This window comes from Dendrobates tinctorius, unplaced genomic scaffold (assembly GCF_039654945.1).
Source record: "Dendrobates tinctorius isolate UK_male_01 unplaced genomic scaffold, ASM3965494v1 ptg000060l, whole genome shotgun sequence".
NCBI classification, from domain to species: Eukaryota; Metazoa; Chordata; class Amphibia; order Anura; family Dendrobatidae; genus Dendrobates; species Dendrobates tinctorius.
This window is the reverse complement of record NW_027361728.1, coordinates 25,517,309-25,544,147: the sequence shown is the minus strand read 5'-3', so window position 1 is coordinate 25,544,147 and position 26,839 is coordinate 25,517,309. Positions and strand designations below refer to the sequence as shown.

General features: G+C 41.2%; 1 protein-coding gene across 1 annotated transcript in view; it reads left to right on the top strand.

The window, feature by feature from the left end:
- Window positions 1–26,839, top strand: part of KCNMB2 (potassium calcium-activated channel subfamily M regulatory beta subunit 2) — a 267,802-nt gene that overhangs the window by 146,610 nt on the left and 94,353 nt on the right. Inside the window, exons 2-3 of the mRNA XM_073578809.1 lie at window positions 1,213–1,383; window positions 21,667–21,862. Coding sequence (XP_073434910.1) covers window positions 1,213–1,383; window positions 21,667–21,862 — 367 coding nt within the window. The remainder of the gene's footprint in view (window positions 1–1,212; window positions 1,384–21,666; window positions 21,863–26,839) is intronic.

Here is a 26,839-nt window from a genome sequence, read left to right as displayed (position 1 = left end):
CCTGCAAAGTACAAGAGATTTTCAAAAATGTCTGGTGCTTGCTGCAAAAAACATCCCCAGCATAACCTGACAGGAACTTGGCCATTATGGCAAAAAGTGGCTCAGTCCTTCAGAGGTTAAAATCAAATCAACATTTAGATGTTTATTTTAACTGGTTTTCTTTTTCAGTAGGTTAAGGTACATCAGAGCGTTCTCTGAAGAAGTGTGTTTTCAGGTTGTGATTGAAAATTTGTAAGGTGAAAAAGAGTCTCAAATGTTTGGCTAGATTAGTGGGCTTGATAATTAAGAGTTGCATGGGAAAAATCAAAGGAGATGGTTGTGTGGGTTTGAGATCTGCAGTACATCAATTTATGCTGGAGATGTAGGTGTGAGTTTTACCCTTTTCTAAGAAAACCATGAAATGTGCCATTTCCCTGTACCTTTTTTGAAATGATATCTGGAGCCATATACATGACTGTGGGTATCACGCCAGGACCTCTGCTGGCTGCGGTCGACAGCAAATACCCTCTTTTGCAACATAGTCTGCACTATAATGATGCTTTCTTAGATGTCGTTTACCTTGTGTTTGAAATAAGAGGTAACATTCTATTTGTATAGTTGCCAAAAGAATTCAAGAACAGTGGATGTTTCTTCTTGACATACCCGTAGCAAGATGATGAAAATACTGATATTATAATGTTCATTAAGTTATTGCTCATCCACCCCTTTGTGTAAAAAAAACTGATGCATCTGTTGACAAATCTCATTTACCTCTTTGAGACAAAATTCTGACAAAGTGAATGTGTTTGCAGTGATCAATATGGACACTTCACAGTAACAATAGTGCCGCCGAGCTCTTACAAATTCTGAATGATTGGTTTAATCTTTCATTCAAAGGTTCATTATCTAACAAATACATATATTAGCGCTGATGACTCTTTTCTTTTATATACTGCTATGAAATGTGCTGACAAAATCTAACCGTGAATATAAAAGGAATTAATTCTAGTAAGCCATGCTAATAAAAAATATAGCATCCTAATGACAACGTTTTGCCTCTTCCATGTACAACACCTGTTACTTTATTCTTCACAACATATGTAGATGCTGTATATGGAGGAATAAGAATCCGAACGCATAGCACTAAAAATAACAGTAACTCATTTATGCCCAGTTGGCTTGATAGACGCTTCTATATTCTTTCCATAACTAATAATAATATTTTATTTTCAGAAATTTCTACCAAAAAATCAAGGATCATGATCTTCTGGACAAAAGGAAAACTGTGACAGCATTAAAAGCAGGAGAAGACAGAGCGATCCTCCTGGGGCTGGCAATGATGGTCTGTTCCATTATGATGTATTTTCTTCTAGGGATAACACTACTTCGATCATACATGCAGAGGTAATTTGGAGCCTGTCGCATCCAGTGTGAATATGTATGACCTTATTGCTTTTACTGGGCTCATTTCATCGCCTTTTCGTAACTTTCCAATCTGTTTGAAACATTTAATGTGCAATAGAAAATTAAAACTGTGTAACACCAAATGCAGAAGACCTGAATTGGAAGCTTTGCATTCCAAACACATATGCGATCACCAGCTTTGAAGCTAGGTACAGACACAGACTAAAATGACACCAGATGTCTCTGTGAAATAAAAGTGCATTGGTTTTAACAGTGGGTAGAATTCATCAAAGAAGAGAAAAGCAAAAAGGAAGTCACATAGATTACGTTGATCATAGAAAAGAGTTTAATTGGCTAACTATATAAACTAAAACTCTGGAAACACAGGATGGGGTATCATAGGTGGAGAGATAAATATAGGTGTGCAAAAAATATTAATATACACTCAAGTATAGGTATTTTCTCATGTTAAATTATGCAAAAATTATTTGTATGGTATACCTCTGTGTAAATAAATCTTTTTAGGGTTTTATATATCCAGTAATAAATTATATTTATGATATGGATGAGCGAGTATACTCGTTAGGATTTGGTACTCGGCGAGTAATGCGGTACTCGCGGTGCTCGAATCCTGGCGAGTAAATTTCACTACTGGCCTCGCAATATTTGGCACAGCCCAGCACAGTCCCGCACAGCCCTGCACAGTCCCCGCACAGCCCGGCACAGTCCCCGCACAGCCCGGCACAGTCCCCGCACAGTACAGCACAGTCCTGCACAGCCCAGCACAGCCCCTGCACAGTAACTGCACAGCCTAGCACAGTCCCACACAGCCCGACACAGTCCCGCACAGCCCAGCACAGTCTTTGCACAGTCCCCACCCAGCCCAGCACACACACAGCCCATTACTCGCATTTCCCATAGACTTACATTGGACTCACTACTAGTTACGAGTACCCGAGTATTAGTAACTGCTCATAACGAGTACAGCGAGTCCGAGTATTTCACTATTCGCTCATCCCTAATTTATGACAATACAATACTGGTATAGTACCAACCCTTTTCTTATAGATAGACTAATAAGAATGAGTCACATGACACTTTTGTGCCTGGCAGTGCAAAACAAAAGTCAATATGTTGTAACTGTTGCATCGGTTAAGGTGTGGCACTGCGACCCCAGGTATCAGAGAAACGAGTTCCTCTGAAGGTGTGTCATTACACAATTTAGATGTTCTCTATTTAGGCAGCATACCTTCAGATGGTGCAGGAACCCCCTGTGTATCACCATCACAAGGAAGAAAGAAATCCATTTTTATGAAATTGGTATAAAGTATCTACATGAGACTGCAGGCACAAAACTCAGTATTCACATGGTTTTACACAGCGGCACAGACATCGATTTCAGGTGGAGGCATTTCTCTTAAAAATTATATTTCAAGAATCCAGCATGCCTGAGCTGAATACTCCATTCCCTTTATCTATCCTTCACTGACCACAGCACTTTCTTGTGATGCAATTGCCTTAGCTTGGTAAGTCCAGTTTATAACTGCCAAGTCTGGTCTACAAGTTGCCTTCTCTTCAGCCCCACTTCGCCTATGCTTTCTCAGGGTTATCCACTAACCCATAGACCCATAGCTATACCTCCACTGGGCCACTGGCTGTATCCACTGTAGCTGCGCTCCACTTCACCACACAAGGTCCAGGATGATCCGGCCATATTACTCTGCCACTGATCGAGTTACAGAATCTTGCTATCTCTGTTTTCCTTCTTCCCTTCACACACTCTTCACTAGGTGGCCTTATCTGTCATACTATCTGTGACTGGCTTCACTGTAATCACACTAACCAGGACATATCTGTCTTTTTGCTCCCAAATACTACTCCCATCTGCAGGACTGAGTGACTGTAAAGGACCTGTCACACTGAGCGATATCGCTAGCAATATCGCTATAACTTGTGACATTATAGCGATATTGCTAGCGATATCGCTGTGTCTGATACTTACCTACGACCCGCTCCCCTGCTGGTTATCGCTGATCGCGCGAGATCAGGCTGGACCGTTTCTCGTCGTCAGCTTCCTGCGGCGCTTCCTGTGGAGAGACGAGCGACGAGCGTGGAGCCGGGCAGGAGGACGTCAGGATCGCCTAGTGTGACAGGTAAGTAGCGACCCCCGTCACCTGCGATGTCGCTGGTGAGATCTGCCTGTGTGACAGCTCACTAGCGACCACTTAGCGATGTACCAGCGATCCTGACCGCGTCATACGTCATATCGCTGGTCGGGATCGCTGGTACATCGCTAAGTGTGACAGTACCTTTACATTTTCCTATCCCAGCTGTCTAATCTACTACAGCTCTAATAGGAGCCATTACATTTAAGTCAGCATAAAAAAATGCACAACATTAATATATTTTATAACAACAAAAGTCTTCAGGGAGGATGTGAGACATCTTCTCATTCATTTCAATGTCAGGTCTTTCTTGCGCTATAGAATAAACAAGTATGCTAGTGCCAGTCTGAACAGGCTACTACTTCATTTACACAGTGGACACAGGGCCAGCATTCTATTGGATTTTGGGTCTCCCAGTGTTCCAACCCGCTTATACCCTCATACATTTGTCATCTATTCTTTAAGCAGCTATGTGTCTATGTAATGAGCCTTTAAAGTTGTATTTTCACTAACCAAAAATCCATCATATTCTAACTATAACCTCTTATTGACAGAGGTAATTTGGTACTTAATGACCTGGCCAATTATTACAATTCTGACCACTGTCACTTTATGAAGTTATAGCTCTGGAACGTGTCAACGGATCCCACTGATTCTGACATTGTTTTTTCTTGACATATTGTACTTCATGAGAATGGTAAACTTTCTTCGATATAACTTGAGTTTATTTATGAAAAAAATGGAAATTTGGCAAAGATTTTGAAAATTTATCAATTTTCAAACTTTAATTTTTATACACTTAAATCAGAGAGTGGTGTCACACAAAATAGTTAATAAATAACATTTCCCACATGTCTACTTTACATCAGTGCAATTTTGTAAACATAATTTTTTTTAGTTTGGACATTTTAAGGGTTAAAAGTTGACCAGCGATTTCTCATTTTTCCAACAAAATTCACAAAACAATTTTATTAGGGACCACACCACATTTGAAGTGAGTTTGGGGGGTCAAAATAACAGAAAATGCCCAAAAGTGACACCATTCTAAAAACTGCACCCCTCAAGGAAAACCACATTCAAGAAGTTTATTAACCCTTCAGGTGCTTCACAAGTTTTGTATTTTTTGAAAATTTTTGATGTGGCACAAAATATTCTTTATACTTTTAATAGAGGTAGTATGAATTGATTTTCAGGACTTGGTCTATCAACACAACGTACTAAAGTTCTGGCAGAGTGGACTGGATTTATAGAAATCTCATGCTCACTGTGCTTCTTTTTCTCCAGCATAAACTGACCTGCGGTGCGTGTTTCAAATGCGCAATTTGACAATTTCGCTTGCTCCGTTTGCAAAACTGTTTGCAGATTTTTCCCATAGACTTGCATTAAGTGTGGAAAATTTGCAAAGAAAAAATGCATGTAATCTGCACATGACCAACAAGAAATAAGAAAAGCACAGCATCAAAAATGCGATAAAAATACATGTAAAAAAATCACTTAAAATCACAATGAAAAAAGGCAAATAACCAAATTTCCTTAATAGGTGTATAAATGGTGCAGAAAATCTGCACCACCAAAAAACTGACCAATAGCTCCTGGTGGGAATGTAGCCGTATTGTTTGGGATCTAGTCTTGTCTTCATATATATGATATTCCCCAGTAACAGAACTTCAAAACTGCAGAAATCTTGTAATATCAAGTCAGTATACCAAGAAACATATGTTGCAAGATAAATTCTGATTTGCATTGTATTTATATTTATAATTGCAAAAACATTCAGAAATGTTAGAAATACTTTCAGATATCTGCTACAAATGTATTCTAATCAACTCAGTGCTGTTACAATCTGCTAACAGATCATGTTTTATTGATCACCATACTGACACGTAGTACAGCAGCTCACTAATTCCTCTACTCAGTCAAGGTTATCTTCAAGAAATGATTCAAATCTTCACACATTCATCCTTGATGTGTTATCTGAAAAACCTCATTACTTATCTAAAACATTAGGCCCATATAATCAGAAATATTATCGAACTCATACTTATTATGATATATTTAACACTTAACTCATCACTATATGGAGCCCGCTCAAGATGGGTGCCAGCTATATTACACAGCCGATACTTGAGAATAACTAATGCTAGCTCCAATCACATCAGTTATACCTCCTAAATGCCACTGTAAAGCGTGATATCAACATTTAAGAGGACTCCAACTTGGCGGTGGTCACCCCCGAGGCCATCGCAGACTGCAGGTGTGTGTTGATGGGTTGCCTTCATAGGAGACCAGTAATGTTAAAATACATTGCAAACACTATTGTATTGTAGTGCATTGTAGAGGTGATCACGAGATTTAAAGTTCAAGTATACTAGAGAAGACTAATAAAAACGAAGTGCCCTATTCATCACTTGCGTTTTTTTTAAAGTCACTTTCCTTTTTGTTATCATGGTATTAGTTTCCTCGTATGCTGCCAAGCTGATCAAAATAGCACAGTACTATCTTGTACGGTTTAACTACTTTTATCACCAAAAGTCAACGTTGGCATCAAAAGTTGCCAAACTTGTGCCAACATTTTCACCAAAAAAGAAATACAGATGGCACTCACCGGTTAAAATCTTCTTTATTCTATTTCTTTAAAATATCGGCAGAGGGAGGATGAGTGGAGATGACGACAGTTGTTTCGCGCTGCAGTGGCGCTTCTACTGGTCTCAGAGGGGAGTGAGCTCAGTCTTACTTCTTAACAGAGGGAGACAATCAAACCCCACCCCGTCTCCACTCCTGCTCTCATCCTCCCTATGCCAATGTTTTAAAGAAATAGAATAAAGAAGATTTTAACCGGTGAGTGGCATCTGTATTTTTTTTTTTTGTGAAGTTGTTGTGCCTACTGCTTTGGAGTGGCACCCCAGTCTATGGAGAACTTCTCATACTGCATGCACTCTTAGGCGGCAGTTCACACAGGCATGTGCACAATGAATGCATTTTCTTGCTGTGTGGATTAATTTCTGGTTGGAGATATTGTACCAACATTTTTCCGTACTCAAAAAAATACATGCAAATTTACCAGAGGTAATAAAGTATAAAAATATTTATCCCACAAAGTAAACATTGAAATGAAGAAAAATCGATACACTGGAATTGGCATCTTTCACACTTCTCTCAAAAACTGCAAATAGAATTGATTAAAACACCAGGAAATAGTTATCAAAACTGCTTAGTACTGTTTATCATGTCCTACTGTTCTAATTTTAAGATTGACCAATCTAAGATTACCCCACCTATTCATTGGTATTCCTTGTGCCAGAAATGTGTACTACAATCTTGGCACATTTTTTGGCACATTGGGGGCAATTCATAAAGACCAGCATGTGGGTGTGTTGGAACAGAAGACACGTAGTGGTGTGCAACCGGAATGTGTACCTCACCATAAATCTAAAGGGGATTTTACACATAGCGATATCGCTAGCGATATCGCTATAACGTCAACGATTTTGTGACGTTATAGCGATATCGCTAGCGATATCGCTATGTGTGATACTTACCTCCGACCGACTCCCCCGCTGGTTATCGCTGATAGCGCGAGAATGTCCGGCTCCATTTCTCGTCGTCAGCTTCCTGCTGGCGACGCGTGGAGGCGGGCGGGAGGACGTCTTCATCACTGTGTGTGAAAGGTGAGTATTGTCCGCTGTATCGCTACTGCATCGCTGTGAGATCTTTCTGTGTGAAAGCTCACTAGCAATCATTTAGCGATGCACCAGCGATCCTGACTGGGTCGGATCGCTGGTCGGATCGCTGGTGCATCACTAAATGTAAAAGGGCCTTTAGTCTGCCCTGCTGGTGCTTATTGTCAATTTGAGTCATCACGTTCCTGTTTCAACCCAGCTCAGCCCACTGTGTCCGAACTGGGGCGATAATAGTATGAAAAGTCACTTTTTTGCCCAACCTCCTTTTGCACAAAAATAAATGTGACTTTTCATAGCTTTTTACACCTGAAATCTGGCAAAAGAGCCTTGATGAATCACCTCCATTGGATCATACATCAAACCACATCAATTTTTCAATGAACCACTTCCCCTTTTCAGTGAGGCCATGCTCCCTAGTCAGACCAGGTATAAAAAGTGTCTAAAATACATAATAACTGTGATTAACGTTATGAAAGACAGATTGGGGTACAAATTGTGCAGGAATTCTGGTGCATTTAACTTGATAAATAAGTCCCATTGTATGAACCCCAAAATAGAAAATGGTATTTATAAAAATGTCAGCTTGGCCCACAAAAGGCAACTTCAACCAGGCCAATCAACAGATAAATAAAAAAAGTTACAGATCTCAGATTATGGGGACACAATCTACATTTTTGCTTACAAAGTTCTGAATTTTTTTAACAACTAAATTATACTTTAAAAAATGTATACGTTTGGTATCTGCATACTCATACTGACCTGGAGAATCAGGTTGCCAGGTCAAATTTGCAACAAAGTAAAAGCCGCAAAAACAAAGCTTAAACAACGGCTGGATTGAGGGCTGTTTTTTTTCCCCACAATTTTACTGCATTTGGATTTTTTTCTCTTTTTCCTCATATGGCTATGTTGAGGTAAAAATAAAAAGTTTTGAGTCTTGGAAGAAAGATGAATAAACAAAAGCACAACAACGAAAATTTACGCAGTCTTTAAAGGGGTTTTCCCTCGAACAAAGTACACCTTAATCAATAAATCTTGGAATAAAAATAATTTCCACAATTGGATGTGTTAGAAAACGTTCCTGTGCTGAAAAAAAATCTTACACATGTGCCCCTGCTGTGTACTGTGTAATGGCTGTGTCTGACCGTACATGATTTGCATGGAAGCAAAAGAGAGGATACAGACAGGACAGCAGGGGATCACATCTGCTGGTTTCTGTAAGGGAAAAACATTTCTCTGCCTGTTTAAAAACTAGTTTTATGTCACAGAAGGCAGCGGATGTGACCCCATGCTGTAATGTCTGTATACTCATTTTTGCTTACTCCCCTGGTCAGTAGCTGTGGTATATCCCTGCAATATCAGACACATTCATTACACAGGGACACAGTTGGAAGAATATCTTGGAACAGAAACATTTTTTAACACATTCAATTGTGGAATTTAGTTTTATTTTAAGATTTATTCATTAAAATGTACTTCGGTCATGAGAAAACCCCTTTCAGGGTTTTTTTTCTATAAAATGGGAGTTTTAGCACTTGCACATCCATTTCCATTTCTACCATTGAAGTATCTGTCACTTGGTACTATGGAGTCATAGACACTCCCTGGGAACCATATGGCGCCTCCTAACACCTGACAGAAAAGCAACATATTAAAAAAATTACATGACAAGTAAAGCAAACAGTATGTATGTGCGGGAGTTCTAAAAATTTCTATTTATGGATCGTGTTCATAGATCCCTGTTGGTCGTGAGACCATTTTTTGGAAAAATTGGAAACTGTGGTGATTTACTTGGCTGCAATCTACAAGTCATGTGGAAGTCCCAATGGGTTGGCATAAGTGGCGGGACTGTTGGGTGAGACTGTTCTGGATAAAGTGCGCTCTCTTCTCCATGTTAGGAGATGGAAAGATGATATGGGGTTTTGTTGGGGAATGTGTTTTGCTCTTTGAGAGGAGGGGGAAAACATTTATACAATGTATGTCACTCTGATTATTGTTGTTATGGCTTCGGCTGCACTTGGATGAAAAAATGTGGGACAATATGTTCTGAAGAAAGAAAATGTTGGGAAGAATGAGAGTGGTGAGTTGGAATTTCAGGGGTTTGGCATCTGGGGTGAAGCGACAAGCTGTGTTTAAGTTTTTGTGCGATGTCAAGCCGTCAGTGATTTGCTTGCAGGAAACTCACATGATTACAGAGAGAACAAACTTTTTAGCCAAGAGATGGGTACTGCTGGCATATCATGCCACGTATTCTACATATTCCAGAGGGGTTAGCATTCTCATATGTGCTGGGGTACCTTCTGAGTATCACAGAGTGATTATAGACCAGACAGGTAGATTTGTGAGCCTACTTTGTAAGGTGCATGGTTCCTTGATGTGGCTGATCTCTATATATTCCACCGCCATATTGTGGGATACTGCTTTACAGAGTTCTAGAAATAGTGGAGGAGTCCCCGGGGGTACCATTTCTGATTATGGACAACTATAATAACATTCCAGACACACACTGGGACAGGGGCAGATGGAAGCCATTGAAACTAGGGGGTAACTGTACACCATTTGGAGTGGTCCTGAAGGAAACTGCTCTGTATGATTTATGGAGGATTTCCCATCCTGGTGTGTATAAGTATTCCTGTTTCTCATCCTCCTTTGCATCGTTGTCAAGGATTGAGCTGGCGTTGAGCAACACTCAGATGTTGGGCCTTGTTGGGGAAGTAGCATACATGGTTAGAACAATATCGTATCATTCCCCTATGAGTGTGACACTTGAGGGAGTGGGATCTGCGCCTGCTAGGAGATGCATGTGGAGGTTGATCCCGTTCTGGCTACAACTTATTGACCTGGACAGACATATAGAGGGCGATATTAGAGAATATTTTTAAACTAATGCTGGGACGGCACCAGTTTTGGTGGTCTGGGAAAATATGAAGGTTTATTTTAGAGGGCTTTGCATTAAAAAGATATCCCGGGTAAAGGCAGAAACTGGCAGGAAGGATCAGATGCTGATTAGAGAATTTGAGGAAGCAGAGGAGGCACTAATCAATGATCAGTCCCCGGAGGCACAGGGGAGGTTGAAGGAGGCATAGACTAGAGTGGGTCAGATGGCAATGAAAGTGGCAGAACGCAAGAGAATGTTTCAAAATATTAAATACTTTGAGGAGGGGAACAGGGCGGGCCATGTCCTTTCTAGAATAGTGGCAGAACAGAGAGATTCCACACATATAGCTGTTCTGAGGGGAAAGGATGGGTGTGAAAATACTGGTAGCAGTGCAGTGTTGGAGGAGATGACAGAGTATTATTCAGATCTTTATAAATCAAAGGTGTGGCGGAAAGAGGAGGCGATGGAGTTATTTGGCAGAGTTGCAGCTCCCCAGACTCACGGCGAATGACCTGGGGCTTCTTGAGGAGCCATTTAATTTGGAGGAACTTGATGCCACTCTGGCATCTATGCCTAATGATAAGGCCCCAGGGGTGGACGGGATCCCGGGAGAGGTATACAAAAAATATAAAGAGACACTTCTTCCTGCTTTACGGAGATGTACGGTGCTGGTTTGGTGGAGGGGGAGTTGACAGGGTCCATGCGAGAGGCAATAATTGTTGTCCTGCCAAAACAGGGTAAGGATCCAGCAGATTCAGCCTCTTATCGTCCTATTTCGGTGTTGATGACAGATGTTAAAATTTTGGCTAAGATGCTGGCTAACCGCCTAAATAAGGTGATAGTAACAATAATACATAGGGATCAATCCGGATTTATGCCCAATAGTTCTACGGCACACAACCTCAGGCGATTATTTCTTAATATGCAGGCAAAGGCGGATAATGTGGGTCTGAGGGTAGTGGTGTCTCTGGACGCTGATAAGGCGTTTGATAGTGTGGAGTGGAGATATTTGTGGTCGGTCTTAAGGGTTATGGGTTTTGGCGAGAAATTCATAAGTTGGGTGCAGCTGTTATGCGCATCTCCCAGAGCTAGTGTACGGGTGAATGGCCTTCTGTCTGGGGATTTTCCCTTGTATAGGGGAATGCAGCAGGGGTGCCCTTTGTCGCCTTTGCTGTTTGCGATTGCTATAGAGCCTCTGGCGGCGGCAATACGAGGGGATAGGGGTATAAAAGGATATAGATATGGAAGGCACGAAGAGAAGATAGCCCTGTATGCGGAGGATGTATTATTATTTCTGGAAGATGCACAGGCGCCTTTGAGGGTGGCTATGCATAGTATTACAAAATTTGGGTCTCTCTTGGGTCTCTCTATTAACTGGGATAAGTCTGTGTTGCTACCCTTGGACGTGGTGGCTCCCCTAACAGCGAATCCTGCGATTCCCCTACGGGTGGGTTCTGAGTTCAAATATTTGGGTATTGTAGCTTCAGCTAAGATAGCGGATTATGTGCGGCTCAACCTGATTCCTTTGCTTGAAAAATTTCAGCAGAAGATTGGGGCTTGGAAGAAACTATTTTTGTCAGTGGCAGGTAGAGTCAATCTGATCAAAATGATCCTTATGCCTCAGCTTCTTTATATACTGCATAATGTAGTCTCTCATGGGTAGTCCATGGTAATTGCAGTTCACACTTAGATACTGAGATGTGATTGGGGTCTGGAGCTTTAAGAGCACTGGACAGTGTCTTTTGGTATTTTACAGAGGGAGGTTACAGACCTGTACTTGGGGTTATCTCCACAGTGTGTCACGACACGTGCAAAAGTACTTATAGGTGAATGTAGAAACTGTGGTGAATCCTGTCATAAAGACTTTAGATGTGGTGAATCCTGTCAGAAATTCTTTAGAAGTGGTGAATCCTGTCAGCAATACTTTACATGTGGTGAATCCTGTCAGAAATTGAATGATGTCTGAACAGGTTAGAGGGAACTTAGGCTTTTATGCCTGCAGGAGATCTTGAGTTAAATACCTCCTCCACGTGTGTTCTGCTCTCCCTGAAGGCATCCCTCAGACTAAAGAACATTCTAGACTTGCCTGGAAAAACAGCTCCTCCTATTGACCATGTGATTAGGAGCTGGCCAATAGGAGACCGAATTCACATCTCAGATCCTTACAAAACAATAATTCAGTCATTGTACACTTTTACCATTAGATGGCGACAGAACACAGCAAAGGAGAAATTAATTGCATCTAAAATGAAGATGACTAGAAATAGAGAATTACAGCTCACAAATAATGTAGAGAGCCAGTTAGAGAGTGAGCAATAGTGTACAGAAGCTACTCACAATTCAGTATTACTTAAAGGGACAGACACACTCTGGACTGGGTCACTACACATTCTATTATTAATTTTTAGTAAGTACACAAGCCTCAACGATGATCTTTCTGATATATGCAGGTTGGGCTGACATTTTAAGGTCTTATCCACATAGCAAAATCTTATCCATGGAGCCTGTATGTGGTGAGACATGGTGTCCCTTTTATTCTGTATTGTAGGCACGCTTTGTACTGTCATAGCTGCCTCTGTGTCACATCGTATTGTCACCTTGAAGGAGATCTTCTTCTATTAGACAATGTCTCTAAAATACAGTACACATTGAAATGTGCAAATCTACTTTTGTCATAAGTTCCACATGAATATTTAAAAAAATGTTCAGAATTTCAGATGATATTAATTTAATAATTGTAATTCATTCCTTCATTGACTTTATGTACATGAACAGTTAAGAGCCTGATCTCCTTTTCAGCAGATATCTAATTTTTCTGTTGTCTTCTTGTCTGGCAATTGCAAAAGGACTTGACTAATAGCTGTTATCTAGCAATCAGCCATGTAAATTGAAGTAATTACTAATGCCAGACACCAGGCAGCCTTACTACTGTTTGATTAATTTCTCCAAGAAACTTTACTGTCTTATAAAGTTGTTTTAATACCAGCACAATATTCATTATGATTTCAGCTCTCTTATTCAGGGCATGTTCTGAGGAACACTTCAATCCTATTAGTACTGCGTTGAAGCAGATTAATCATTTTTAACAGAGATTTCAGGTGACAAATATGACCACTTTATTAGGTTTCATCTTCTGTAACATGGAAGGAATTTAATTAAGCCTTTGCCCTTTATCAGCCTTTGTAGATCAAAATAGACTCACTTTACTACCAGTTTGGTACAGTCATAATTGTAAAATGTTTGTACTCACTAAGAATAAGAACGTATATAGTAAAATATTGATTGCAAGCGGAATCCCTTAGAATGTAGACATATATATATATAGCATTTTATAGTGTAGTTTCCCCCAGGGAGAATCATAGATGAACCTACAATTGAATTATTATTTTTATTCACTTATGTTGCGCCATTAATTCCACAGCACTTTAAAGACACAAGCGTCACTCTATCTATTGGGGTTCTCAATCTAAATTTCCTATCAGTATGTATTCGTACTGTGGGAGGAAACCCACACAGGCAAAGGGAGAACATACAAACTCCTTGCAGATGTTGTCCTTGGTGGGATTTGCCCCAGCCTGCAAAGCAAAAGTGCTAACCACTGAGCCACCATGCTGTCTATTATTACTCTTCCTAATATGTATTATTATTATTAGATGTATTCATTATAAGAGCAACAGAGTCACAAAGACAGAAGCTGTTCTCCTGTTTCTTACATAATCATAGGCAGATATAATGGAGGGAACTTAGTAGTGCATGATGTGAATGGGTGACCATATGAAACATGACTAGGATGAGTCCAAGGCACTCATTAGCGGTTTTCTGTTTTTTTGCCAAATTACGGAGTCATTAGTGATGGCCCAGCTAATTCTATAAGTTCATTATTAAACTGGTCATATTCACACTTGCTTGTAGTGGCTTGCTACAAATATCTGTCAGGAAAATGCCCAGCACAAGCTGATAAAAGGACAGGTGAATCTGATATTTTTTACCCATAACTCGTGACCCCAAAAATTAATAACAGTTGGTTAAAGTGGTTGTCTCATATTTAACAATGGTTAACGTTGCAATGTGCTTGTAAAAACAAGCAACTTTGCAATTAGCTTCTTATTAAAAATCCTCTCTACTCAAAAGCGGAGGGATTTTCACAGCTTTTTGCCTTGGGCTTCTGGACACCACTAGTGACTCATTTATGACGGTGGCCCAATCTGTCAGTGGTGGGCCCCACCCAGCAAACAGGGAAATGGGAGACAAAGGAGTTGCCTCCCAGCTCTAGAAGAAAAAACATGAGACAACCTCTTTTAAAAAATTATACCTATCCCAATAAATACTCAGGGCATCTCACAAAAAGCATTCCCCATAAAATATTTTTTTGTGTGTGTAAAAGTATCAATTCTAAAAGTTTTATGTATAATATAATCCCAACCTGTAGAATGAAGTAAAAATTTTAATAAGTAAATTAACCCCTTCCCGACATGCACCGTACATGTACTGATCTGCGGGAGCTGCGTTCCCGCAAACAGCAGTACATATACGGCGGCACGATCGTGCAGCCTCATGTTGAGCACCACGGCGATAGGGTGCGGGTGTCAACTCTCACACAAAGATCATGTTTTCCTGATGGTCTCCATGGAGACCCCTGGCCGCAAGATGACCACAGGGTCCTTAAGGAAAGGTGTCATATCAGAACTTGAGGAGAGCAGGACCTGAGAAGCCTCTTTCCCTGCCTGTCAGATGCTGGTCTGATGCCCTGCAGTGCAGATGCATTGCAGAACATCAGATCAGCAATCTGATGATATACAGTAATGTCTCATCCTGGAATAATGTAAAAAAAAGAAAGTAAGTGTAAAAAGGTGTAAAAAAATTTTTAAAAAAATCACCAGTAGACTTGAGCGATACCGTCCGATACTTCAAAGTATCGGATCGGAATGGATCGGCCGATCTTAAAAAAAAGTATCGGTATCGCCGATTCCGATACCGGAAGTCCCATTCAAGTCTATGGGACTTCCGGTATCGGAATAAGAAAAATCCTGTTTTTCCCTTGTACAGCCTCTCTGGGGTCTGTACGGGCCTTTCGGGGGGCTGTGCCGGCCTGCCAGGGGGTCTGTGCAGGCTCCGGTGGTCTGTGCCGGCCTGCCGGGGGGCTGTGCAGGCTCCGGGGGGCTGTGCCGGCCTGCCGGGGGGCTGTGCCGGCCTGCCGGGGGGCTGTGCAGGCTCCGGGGGGCTGTGCCGGCCTGCCGGGGGGCTGTGCCGGCCTGCCGGGGGGCTGTGCAGGCTTCGGGGGTCTGTGCAGGCATCGTCCGATGGGACTACAAGTCCCATCGGGCGATGCCTGCTACCATGACAGTGATTGACACATTAGCCAATGATGGGACAGTAGTAGTCCCATCATCCGGCTAATGTGTTGAATGTAAAAAAAAAAAAAAAAAATTACATGCTACATACATGCTACATACATACAACATGCATACTACATACATGCTACATTCATACTACATATATACTACATGCAACATACATACTACATATATACTACATGCATGCAACATGCATACTACATATATACTACATGCAACATACATACTACATATATACTACATGCAACATACATACTACATATATACTACATGCATGCAACATGCATACTACATATATACTACATGCTACATACATACTACATATATACTACATACATACTGCATGCTACATACATACTACATGCTACATACATACCACATACATACTACATACATACTACATGCTACATATATACTACATATATACTACATGCTACATACATACTACATATATGCTACATACATACTACATACATACTACATGCTACATACATACTACATATATACTACATACATACTACATACATACTACATGCATGCTACATACATACTACATGCTACATACATACCACATACATACTACATACATACTACATGCTACATACATACTACATATATACTACATGCATGCTACATACAATACATTCATACAATACATACATAGACATACAGTACATATAACATAGAGTAACATACTTACCAATACTTGTCACATTGTTCCCCGAAGCCATTGTCTTTTACGGAATAAATATTAACATAACAAACCACAAAAATACTCACCCACGATCCGAAGCAGTCCACGAGTGTGTCCCACGACGATCTTGGGTAGAGAACTGCAGCATCAGCTGTTGCTGCCGTTCTCTACGGGCTGCAGGAATCCAATGATGGAAGGTAGGTATCCTTCCGCACTGCATTCCTCCGCCACTTAAAAAAAAAAAAGTCCCTAGTCTCACTTTATGCCATTGCTGTGTGGGAAATTCCCACACAGCAATGGCATAAAGTGAGACTAGGGACTTTTTTTTTTTTAAGTGGCGGAGGAATACAGTGCGGAAGGATACCTACCTTCCGTCATTGGATTCCTGCAGCCCGTAGAGAACGGCAGAAACAGCTGATGCTGCAGTTCTCTACCCAAGGTCGTCGTGGGACACACTCGTGGACTGCTTCGGATCGTGGGTGAGTATTTTTGTGGTTTGTTATGTTAATATTTATTCCGTAAAAGACAATGGCTTCGGGGAACAATGTGACAAGTATTGGTAAGTATGTTACTCTATGTTATATGTACTGTATGTCTATGTATGTATTGTATGAATGTATTGTATGTAGTATGTATGTAGTATATATGTGGTATGTATGTAGCATGTAGTATGTATGTAGTATGTATGTAGCATGCATGTAGCATGCAGTATGTATGTAGCATGCATGTAGTATATATGTAGTATGTATGTAGCATGTAGTATGTATGTAGTATGTATGTGGTATGTATGTAGCATGTAGTATGTATGTAGCATGCATGTAGTATGTATGTAGTATATATGTAGTATGTATGTAGCATGTAGTATGTATGTAGCATGCATGTAGTATATATGTAGTATGTATGTAGCATGTAGTATGTATGTAGCATGCATGTAGTATATATGTAGTATGTATGTAGCATGTAGTATGTATGTAGTATGCATGTAGTATATATGTAGTATGTATGTAGCATGTAGTATGTATGTAGCATGCATGTAGTATATATGTAGTATGTATGTATGTAGTATGTATGTAGTATATATGTAGCATGTAGTATGTATGTAGCATGCATGTAGTATATATGTGTTATGTATGTAGTATGTATGTATATATGTGGTATGTATGTAGTATGTATGTAGTATGTATGTAGTATGTATGTAGTATGTATGTAGCATGTAGTATGTATGTAGCATGCATGTAGTATGTGTGTAGTATTTTTTTTTTTTTTTTAACATTTAACACATTAGCCGGATGATGGGACTACTACTGTCCCATCATTGGCTAATGTGTCAATCACTGTCATGGTAGCAGGCATCGCCAGATGGGACTTGTAGTCCCATCGGACGATGCTTGCACAGACCCCCGGACATCAGCACAGCCCCCCGGCAGGCCGGCACAGCCCCCCGGCAGGCCGTTACAGACCCCCACAGGGTGCACAGACCACCGGCAGGCCGGCACAGCCCCCCGGCAGGCCGGTACAGACCCCCACAGGGTGCACAGACCACCGGCAGGCCGGCACAGCCCCCCGGCAGGCCGGTACAGACCCCGGGCAGTCCACACAGCCCCCCGGCAGGCCGGCAGAGACCCCCGGAAGGCCCGAAATGACGGCGCATCATGATGCGCACACACCGCGCATCATGATGACGTCAGGCTGTCAATCAACTTTGAACTTCCGATTCCGATGCCGACTTCCGATATTGAAAAAATATCGGAAGTCGGTATCGGAATTCCGATACAGCAAGTATCGGCCGATACCCGATACTTGCGGTATCGGAATGCTCAACACTAATCACCAGATAAAAAAAAGCAAATATTTTTCCAATAAATACATTTATTTATGTAAGTAAAAAATAAACAATAAAAGTTCACATATTTGGTATCGACACATCCGTAATGACCTGCACTATATAACTGTCCTGCTAATTAACCCCTTCAGTAAACACTGTAAGAAAAATAAATAAAAAACGAGGCAAAAAACAATGCTTTATCATCATACTACCGAACAAAAAGTTCAATAAAACACGATAAAAAAGATGAATGTAAATAAGAATGGTATATTTGAAAATGTCATCTTGTCCCGCATAAACAAGCCATCATATAGCTGCATCAGAAGAAAAATAAAAAAGTTATAGCTCTCAGAATAAAGCAATGCAAAAATAATTATTTTTCTATAAAATAGTTTTTATTGTGTAAAAGCGCCAAAACATAAAAAACAATATAAATTGGGTATCGCTGTATTCATATTCAACTGGTGAATAAAGCTGCCTTACCAATTTTACCACACGTGGAATGGTATATAGAAAAAAAGAAGCAATTCCTGAATTGCTGGTTTTTGTTTATTCTGTCTTCCAAAAATTGGAATATAAAGCGATCAAAAAATGTCATGTGTCCAAAAATGGTGCCAATAAAAACGTCAGCTTGTCCCACAAAAAGCAAGCCTTAACATGACTCTGTTGGTCGAAATATGGAAGAAGTATAGCTCTCAAGATATGGTGATGCAAAAACTAGTTTTCACAATAAAAAGTGTCTTTTAGTGTGTGACAGCTGCCAAACATAAAAGACAATATAAATCTGGTATCACTGTACTCGCACCGACCCAAAGATTAAAGTCACCTAATCACTTATACCGCACTAGAGATGGTTTATATTAAAATTAAAGGGAATCTGTCACCCTTTTTTTTGGCTTGCAGCTGCCGGCATAGACATCGGGGGCTTATTTACAGCATTCTGTAATGCTGTAGATAAGCCTCTGATGTAACCTGAAAGATAAGAAAAACACATTATATTATACTCACTGGGGTGGGTGGTCCGGTCCGGTGGGTGTTGCAGCCCGGTTCGAATCCTCCCTTCTTCATGCGATGATGTCCTCTTCTCCCGTCCTGTAATGGCTGCGGCGCAAGCGCACTGCTCTGCCCTGTTGAGGGCAGAGCAGAGTCCTGCAGTGCGCAGGCATCGGGAGATCGGGAAACATCGGGTTTCACCTGTCCGTCACTCGGAGATTTAGATGGAAACCCGATGTAAGTGCTCAGCGTAGAGCGCCAAATAAATGTTATGATAAATGTTATGTAAATGTTCCCAATAAAAGCTTCAACTCAATCCACAAAAAGCAAGCCCTCATTCAGGTCCATCATCTGTTAATGGATATATAGGGGGTTTACATGTTACTGGTAGCACAAAGGCTCTGGAAAAGCGAAATGGCTCCTCTCCCCAAAAGAAATTCATCAAATTCTCTGCTCCCAATTCCAAATGCCCCCCTCTCTTCTGTGCCCCAGTATGCCTAAACCCCATTTAGCGCCCACATCTTTGACATTTCTGTAGTGGTGAGAGTCTGCCTAATTTACAGGTGCATGTCTCCAGAAGCACAGGCTGGGCATCATGTACTGGTCACTACAACAGCAGTTTGCAATTTTCCATAAGCTACATCCACTGCTGCTTGTTTCTGTTGTTTCTGGAAAACAACCCTGGAGTCAAAATCGTAACTACATCTGTAGATAACCCTTTGGGAATTTATAATTTCCAAAATAAGGTCACTTGAGTGGGATTCTGATTTTTTTAGCACTTAGGGGCTCTGTGTTCCAGGAGGCAAATAGTGCTCAGTGCCTCCTGAGTCTTTCTGTAAGACTAAGTAGCACTATGCAGCCACATATGGGGTATTGCCACGTTCAGTAGAAATTGTGGGGAACATTTTGGTGCCATTTTTTCTCATTTCCCAGTATGAAAATGTAAAACTTGGGGCTAACACACAATCTTAGTGGTAAAAATGTAAACTATTTTATCTTCACTGCTCAATTGTATAAAAGTCTATTACACACCTGTGGTGTCAATATGATCACTGCACCCCTAGATTAATTCATTGAGTGGTTTAGTTTGTAAAATGGAGTCACTTATTCAGGGATCTGCTGTATTGGTACCTCATGGGGCTCTGGCAATGTAACATGGCACCCTCAAACAAGTGCAACAAAATCTGCACAGTAATATGGCATTTCTTCCCTTCTGAGTTTTGCACTGTGACTCAAAAGTAGTTTTCGACTACATATGGGGCATCAGTGAACTCAGGAGAAATTGTACAACAAATTTTGAGGTCCATTTTCTCATTTTTGGAGCTAAAAACAACAATTTTTGCAGGAAATATTTGATCTTTTAATTTTCATAGCTCAAAGTTGTAAACTTCTGTGAAGCACCTGTGGGTTCAAGGTGCTCAATATACATCTAAATTAGTTCCCTAAGGGGTCTAGTTTCCAAAATGGTTTAGGCACATCAGTGGCTCTCAAAACATGACATGGCATCCACTAATTATGCTAGCAAATTTTACATTCACAAAGTGAAATGGCGCTTCGTCCCTTCCTAGCCCTGCTGTGTGCCCAAACAGTAGATTTCCATCACATATGGGGTATCAGCATGCTCAGGAGAAATTGCACCACAAATTGTGTGGTCTCTTTTCTCCCGTTACCCTTGCAAAAGTAAAAAAAAAGAATTAGGTCTAATTTTTGTGAAAGGAAAGCTAATGTTTATTTTTTCCTTCCACTTTCCAAAAGTTCATGTGCAGCACCTGAAGGGTTAATAAACTTGATGAATGTGGTTTTCAGTACCTTGAGGGGTGCAGTTTGTAGAATTTTATCACTTTGGGGTATTTTCTCTCATATAGGCCCCTCAAAATCAATTGAAATGTGAGGTGGTCCCTAAAAAAATGGCTTTGTAAATTTTGTTGGAAAAATGAGAAATTGCTGGTCAATTTTAACCCTTAAAATAAAAAAATTATGTTTCCAAAATTGTGCTGATGTAAAGTAGACATGTGGGAAATGTTATTTAGTAACTATTTTGTGTGACATCACTCTCAATTTAAGTGTACAAAAATGAAAAGTTTGAAAATTGCAAAATTTTCTAAATTTTTGCCAAATGTCCATTTTTTTCACAAATAAACGCAAGTCATATCAAAGAAATGTTACCACTATCATGAAGTACCATATGTCTCAAGAAAGCATTCTCAGAATCAGTGAGATCCGTTGAAGCGTTCCAGAGTTATGATCTCATAAAGTGAAAGAGGTCAGAATTGTAAAAAATTGTCCTGGTCAGGAAGGTGAAAACAGGCTTCGGGGCGAAGGGGTTAATATCTATGGTAAGCATAAAAGGAAAATTAAAAAAACAAACAAATGATCTGCTCCATAAAATAGTTTTCCCAATACCACAACCTCTTTTAATAAAGTGACTTTATAAAAAAATTACTTTCTAAATTACATCAATTAAAAATATTGCACTATTTGTGAGAGAACTAATAATGTGCACATTTCCATCTGATTATTGAGCTTTACTTGTCAGCCATGATCAATTCAGCAATAATATTTATGGAAACTGGAAATGTTGTTCTCTCTGCTTAGGTCAGCCAAAGAACTTTTACGACAATGTTAAATGGGGAATGTAGATATCTGTGTGACATCGAGGCTATGGTGTTCTTATATCTTCTTTTATATCTCCCTTAGTGTATGGACAGAAGAGACTCAGTGCACATTGCTGAATGCTTCTATAACAGAAACGTTCAACTGCTCCTTTAGTTGTGGCCCAGACTGCTGGAAAATCTCTCAGTATCCATGCCTGCAGGTCCATGTAAACCTGACATCTTCAGGACAGAAAGTTCTTCTGTACCACAATGAAGAGACAATGAAAGTAAATTCTGAGGTAAGAATTTTGTGAAAGCCACAAATCACTATCCTGATCTTCATGGAGACTTTGCTACATTATCTATTTTACTCACTTACAGTGGGGAAAAAAGTATTTGATTCCTTGCTGATATTGTAAGTTTGCTCACTGACAAAGACATGAACAGTCTATAATTTTAGGGGTAGGTTAATTTTAAGAGATAGAATATAAAAAATAAAATCCAGAAAGTCACATTGTATAAAGTATAGAAATTTATTTGCATATCGCAGTGAGAAATAAGTATTTGATCCCTCTGGCAAACAAGACTTCATACTTGGTGGCAAAACCCCTGTTGGCAAGCACAGCAGTCAGACTTTTTTGTAGTTGATGATATTTGCACACATGTCAAGAGGAATTTTGGTCCACTCCTCATTGCAGATCATCTCTAAATCATTAAGATTTTGAGGCTGTCACTTGTCAACTCGGAGCTTAAACTCCCTACATAAGTTTTCCATGGGATTAAGGTTTGGAGATTGGCTAGTCCACTCCATCACCCAATGTTCTTCTTTTTGAGCCACTCCTTTGTTGCCTTTGCTGTATGTTTTGGGTCATTGTCTTCCTGGAAGACTCAATCATGACCCATTTTTAATGTCCTGGCGGAGGGAAGGAGGATGTCACTCAGGATTTTACGGTACATGGCTCCATCCATTCTCCCATTGAGCAGTGAAGTAGTTTTGGCAGATAAACACCCCCAAAACATAACGTTTCCACCTCCATGCTTGACAGTGGGGACGGTGTTCTTTGGGTCATAGGCAGCACTTCACTTCTGCAAACCCTGTCTTATGAGGAAAGGTTGCAGGATTTGGGAATGTTTAGTTTGCAAAAGAGAAGACTGAGAGGAGACTTAATAGCTGTCTACAAATATCTAAAGGGCTGTCACATTGTAGAAGGATCAACTTTATTCTCATTTGCACAAGGAAAGACTAGAAGCAATGGGATGAAACTGAATGGGAAGAGACACAGATTAGATATTAGAAAAAACTTTTTGACAGTTAGAGTGATCAATGAGTGGAACAGGCTGCCACGAGAAGTGGTGAGTTCTCCTTCAATGGAAGTCTTCAAACAGAGGCTGGACAGACATCTGACTGGGATGATTTAGCGAATCCTGCTTTGAGCAGGGGGTTGGACCAGATGGCCCAGGAGGTCCCTTCCAACTCTACGATTCTATGATTCTATGATTCTATGATTCTATGATTCATCCAAACACGGCGAGTTTAGTTAGTGCCAAAGAGCTCCATTTTTGTCTCATATTACCACAGCACCTTCTCCCAATCACTCACAGAATCAACCAGGTGTTCATTGGCAAATTTCAGACGGGCCTGTACATGTGCCTTCTTGAGCAGGGGAACCTTGCGGGCACTGAAGGATTTTAAACCTTTACGGCGTAATGTGTTACCAATGGTTTTCTTGGTGACTATGGTGCAAGCTGCCTTGAGATCATTAACAAGTTCCCCCCGTGTAGTTTTAGGCTGATCTCTCACCTTCCTCATGATCAAGGATACCCCACGAGGTGATATTTTGCATGGTGCCCCAGATCAATGTCGATTGACAATCATTTTTTATTTCTTCCATTTTCTTACTATTGCACCAACAATTGTCTCCTTCTCACCCAGCGTCTTACTTATGGTTTTGTAGCCCATTCCAGCTTTGTGCAGGTCTGTGATCTTGTCCCTGACATCCTTAGAAAGCTATTTGGTCTTGCCCCATGTTGCAGAGGTTATAGTCTAACTGATTAATTGAGTCTGTGGACAGGAGTCTTTTATAAAAGTGACTATGTAATGTAAGACAGCTGTCTTTAATGCAGGTAACAAGTTGATTAGGAGCGTCTATCTGATTTGTAGGAGCCTGAACTCTTAATGGTTGGTGGGGGATCAAATACTTATTTCTCACTGCAAAATGCAAATAAATTTATATAATTTATACAATGTGATTTTCTGGATTTTATTTTTGATATTCTATTTCTCAATGTTAAATTTAACCTACCCTTAAAATTATAGACTGTGGGCAAACTTACAAAATCAGCAAGGGATCAAATACTTATTCCCCCCACTGTATATAGCACCATTAATTCCACAGCATTTTATGGACATCATCCTCACTGTCCCCATTGAGGCTTACAATCTAGATCCCCTAACAGTATGTCTTTGGAGTGTGGAAGGAATCCGGAGAACCCAGAAGAAACCCACGCAAATATAGGGAGAACATGCAAACTCCTTGCAGATGTCGTCCTTTATGGGATTTGAAGCCAGGAGCCAAGCACTGCAAGGCTATTTTCCACATCTGCATTTTCTTACTTCATTATACTTTGAAATCATCACAATTCTGCTCTTATATGAACACACATATCCTAAGTAGTATGGGGTAGGTATTATGTTGTCAGTTGCCAGGAATTCTTGGAACTTGGTCAGAGGTTGCCCAGAACACAGTGGCACAGTGACATCACAGTAGGGTAAGAATATTGATGTCTGCCTGCACATGCTTGGCTAGTGGACAAGAAATGTATTATTGTTATGTTGGTAAATAGATTTCATGGATGTGGAATTTAACGAGCACCTATCACCAGTCTGTGGTGGCCTGTTTATTTAAAGGGAACCTATCAGGCCCCCTGTGCCCCCCAAACCACCAGCAGTTACATCTGCATATGTAGACACACTGCCTAACAGTCCATGTGGTATATAGTGTGCATAAAAAGATCTTTAGAAAAAGTATTTCTAAAGTCGATTTATGATATGGAAATGAGGGTTTTGAGTAGTTGATGGGGTGTTAGTGTCCCCAGACTAGATGGCTCACGAAACATGTTATCTCAGCCCTGTGGGTGTGATAACTTAACTTGCAAGCGCTGGTAATATCGCAAGTGCCATACTTACCTTGCGCACGGCTTCCTCCACGCTCATCATTGATCCTCCAAAGCTGAGTGTATATGTACCAACTTCAGAGTGGCTTCAGAGAAGAGCATTACGCATGATCAGAAGTTTCTGCATGAAAGAGTCTCTAATGCCGTATGAAAGGACCCTACTTTCTAGCAAAAGTCAAGATTGAAATTTCGGGTTGTTATCATGAGAGCTCAAGCTTTGCCCTAGCCCAGGACTGATGTATCATTCACAAAGTGGTTACGCAACAGTAATCGCCCTAATGATTATACCATATGGTCATGTCAAAAACTAGAGGAAGATCCATGCATAAAGGACGCACACCCAAATGAATGATAGATAGACAAAATTTATTTGAAGACAAAAAAACACCCACAATTTAAAAACATTTAAAAAGACAAAAGTAATGTAACCACATCCCTATTAGCCCTATGACAAAACAGTACATCACTATATAATATGACTATCAAGTGAAATCATTCCTGAGAGTAAATCACAGAAAGTAATAGCATATAGACCAATTTGTAATCGAGTCTGAGCATGTTAGGCGTCGGGAATCCTGAGCCTTGCCATCGACAGTTTCCCATTCCCCTCCGGCCGCAGTGGAGTCTGCTCAGCAGACTCCACGATCCCGGCATTCTGCCCACACCAGCATTGTGGGTTCAGTTGCTGCTGCCACCTATGATCCAGTTGTGGCAATGCAGCCTGGCCAGCAGCAAAAGACTCCAGAGTCTAAGTCCTTCCTTCGGTCCACTGAGCATGCTCATGAGACGATCTCCCATTGGGGATCGGGAGTTACATGCTCAGGTCTTTCTCCAGTTCTGATTGGTCCGCCTGGAGGAGCAGGAAGGACCCGGAAGGGCACGGCTATAAAAGGTTCACATGGCTGCCCCGCCATGTGCTATGATAGACTCTGAGGCTATAGTACTTAGTGTATGTGTGATGATGGATGAATGAGCCTGGTGACTGACGCATTATAATTCCCCCTCCTTAGATATTACGCATGTGTTAGGGTTAGGAATTGGAGTCAGAACAGCAGCTCTGACACTGCATAGCGCCGCAGTGTTCCTCATCGTCTTCCTCTTGCGCCTTGGGCGTCGGCCAGTACAGGCCTTCTGGACCACTGCTACCTCAGCTTCCGCCTAAGTAACGCCATGCGCCTCAGTAGCGCTTTCCAGCTCAGTTGATAGGCTGGTTAGTCGCGTCCATCAGGGCGGACAGTGCACCCGTACTAAGCGGTGGTTCACACTACCGTGACCTGTGACGCTAACAGGTTGCGGTTGTTTGCCGGCTGGCATGCGCCTCATGAAGTAACGGGGTTAGTGCCTGTTTGCACCGGGTTAGTGTTTTCATACCGGTGTCCAGCTCTCTCCTACATGCCTTCTCCCCATTGTTTTAGCTGCAGTTGGTCACCTCTGCACGGTGGGCCCTGGGCTGCAAACGCATATATTATTTCATCTTTATTATTTGGTGCGTTCTGCCAGCCCGTAACATTATCATAGCTCCAGGGCCTGGCTAACAACGGCGGATGAGCAGCGCCTGCAGCGATATGTCCAGCAGCTGGAGGGCAGGTTATCCGCTCTTGAGCGCTCAACTTCAGCTGCGGACGTCACTGCAGTCGCCGTCCAGGCCATAGCGGAGGCAGTCTCCCGCACCTCCATGTCCAAGCCTGCCCCAACATTGTCCCATCTCCCATTGCCCGACAAGTTCTTGGGTGACAGTACCGTCTGTAGGGGTTTCGTGAGCCAGTGCTCTATTCAGCTTGAGTTACTGGCTACGCGATTCCCTTCAGAACGGGCTAAGGTGGGGTTCATCATTTCCTTACTATCGGGCAGGGCTCTGGAATGGGCCCTCCACTATGGGAGCGTGGTGACCCCGTGGTTTTGAGTGCTGCTCTGTTCCTGACATCTTTAAAGTAGGTCTTCTTGGGGCCACGGGTCACACATGACAACTCTCCAGCTATTGGCTTTAGCACAGGGTTTCCTCTCGGTCAGCCATTATGCCGTCCTTTTTCGGACACTGGCTTCCAAGCTGGAATGGCCTGATAAGGTACTCATCCCTGTGTTCTGGAGAGGTTTGGCGGGGC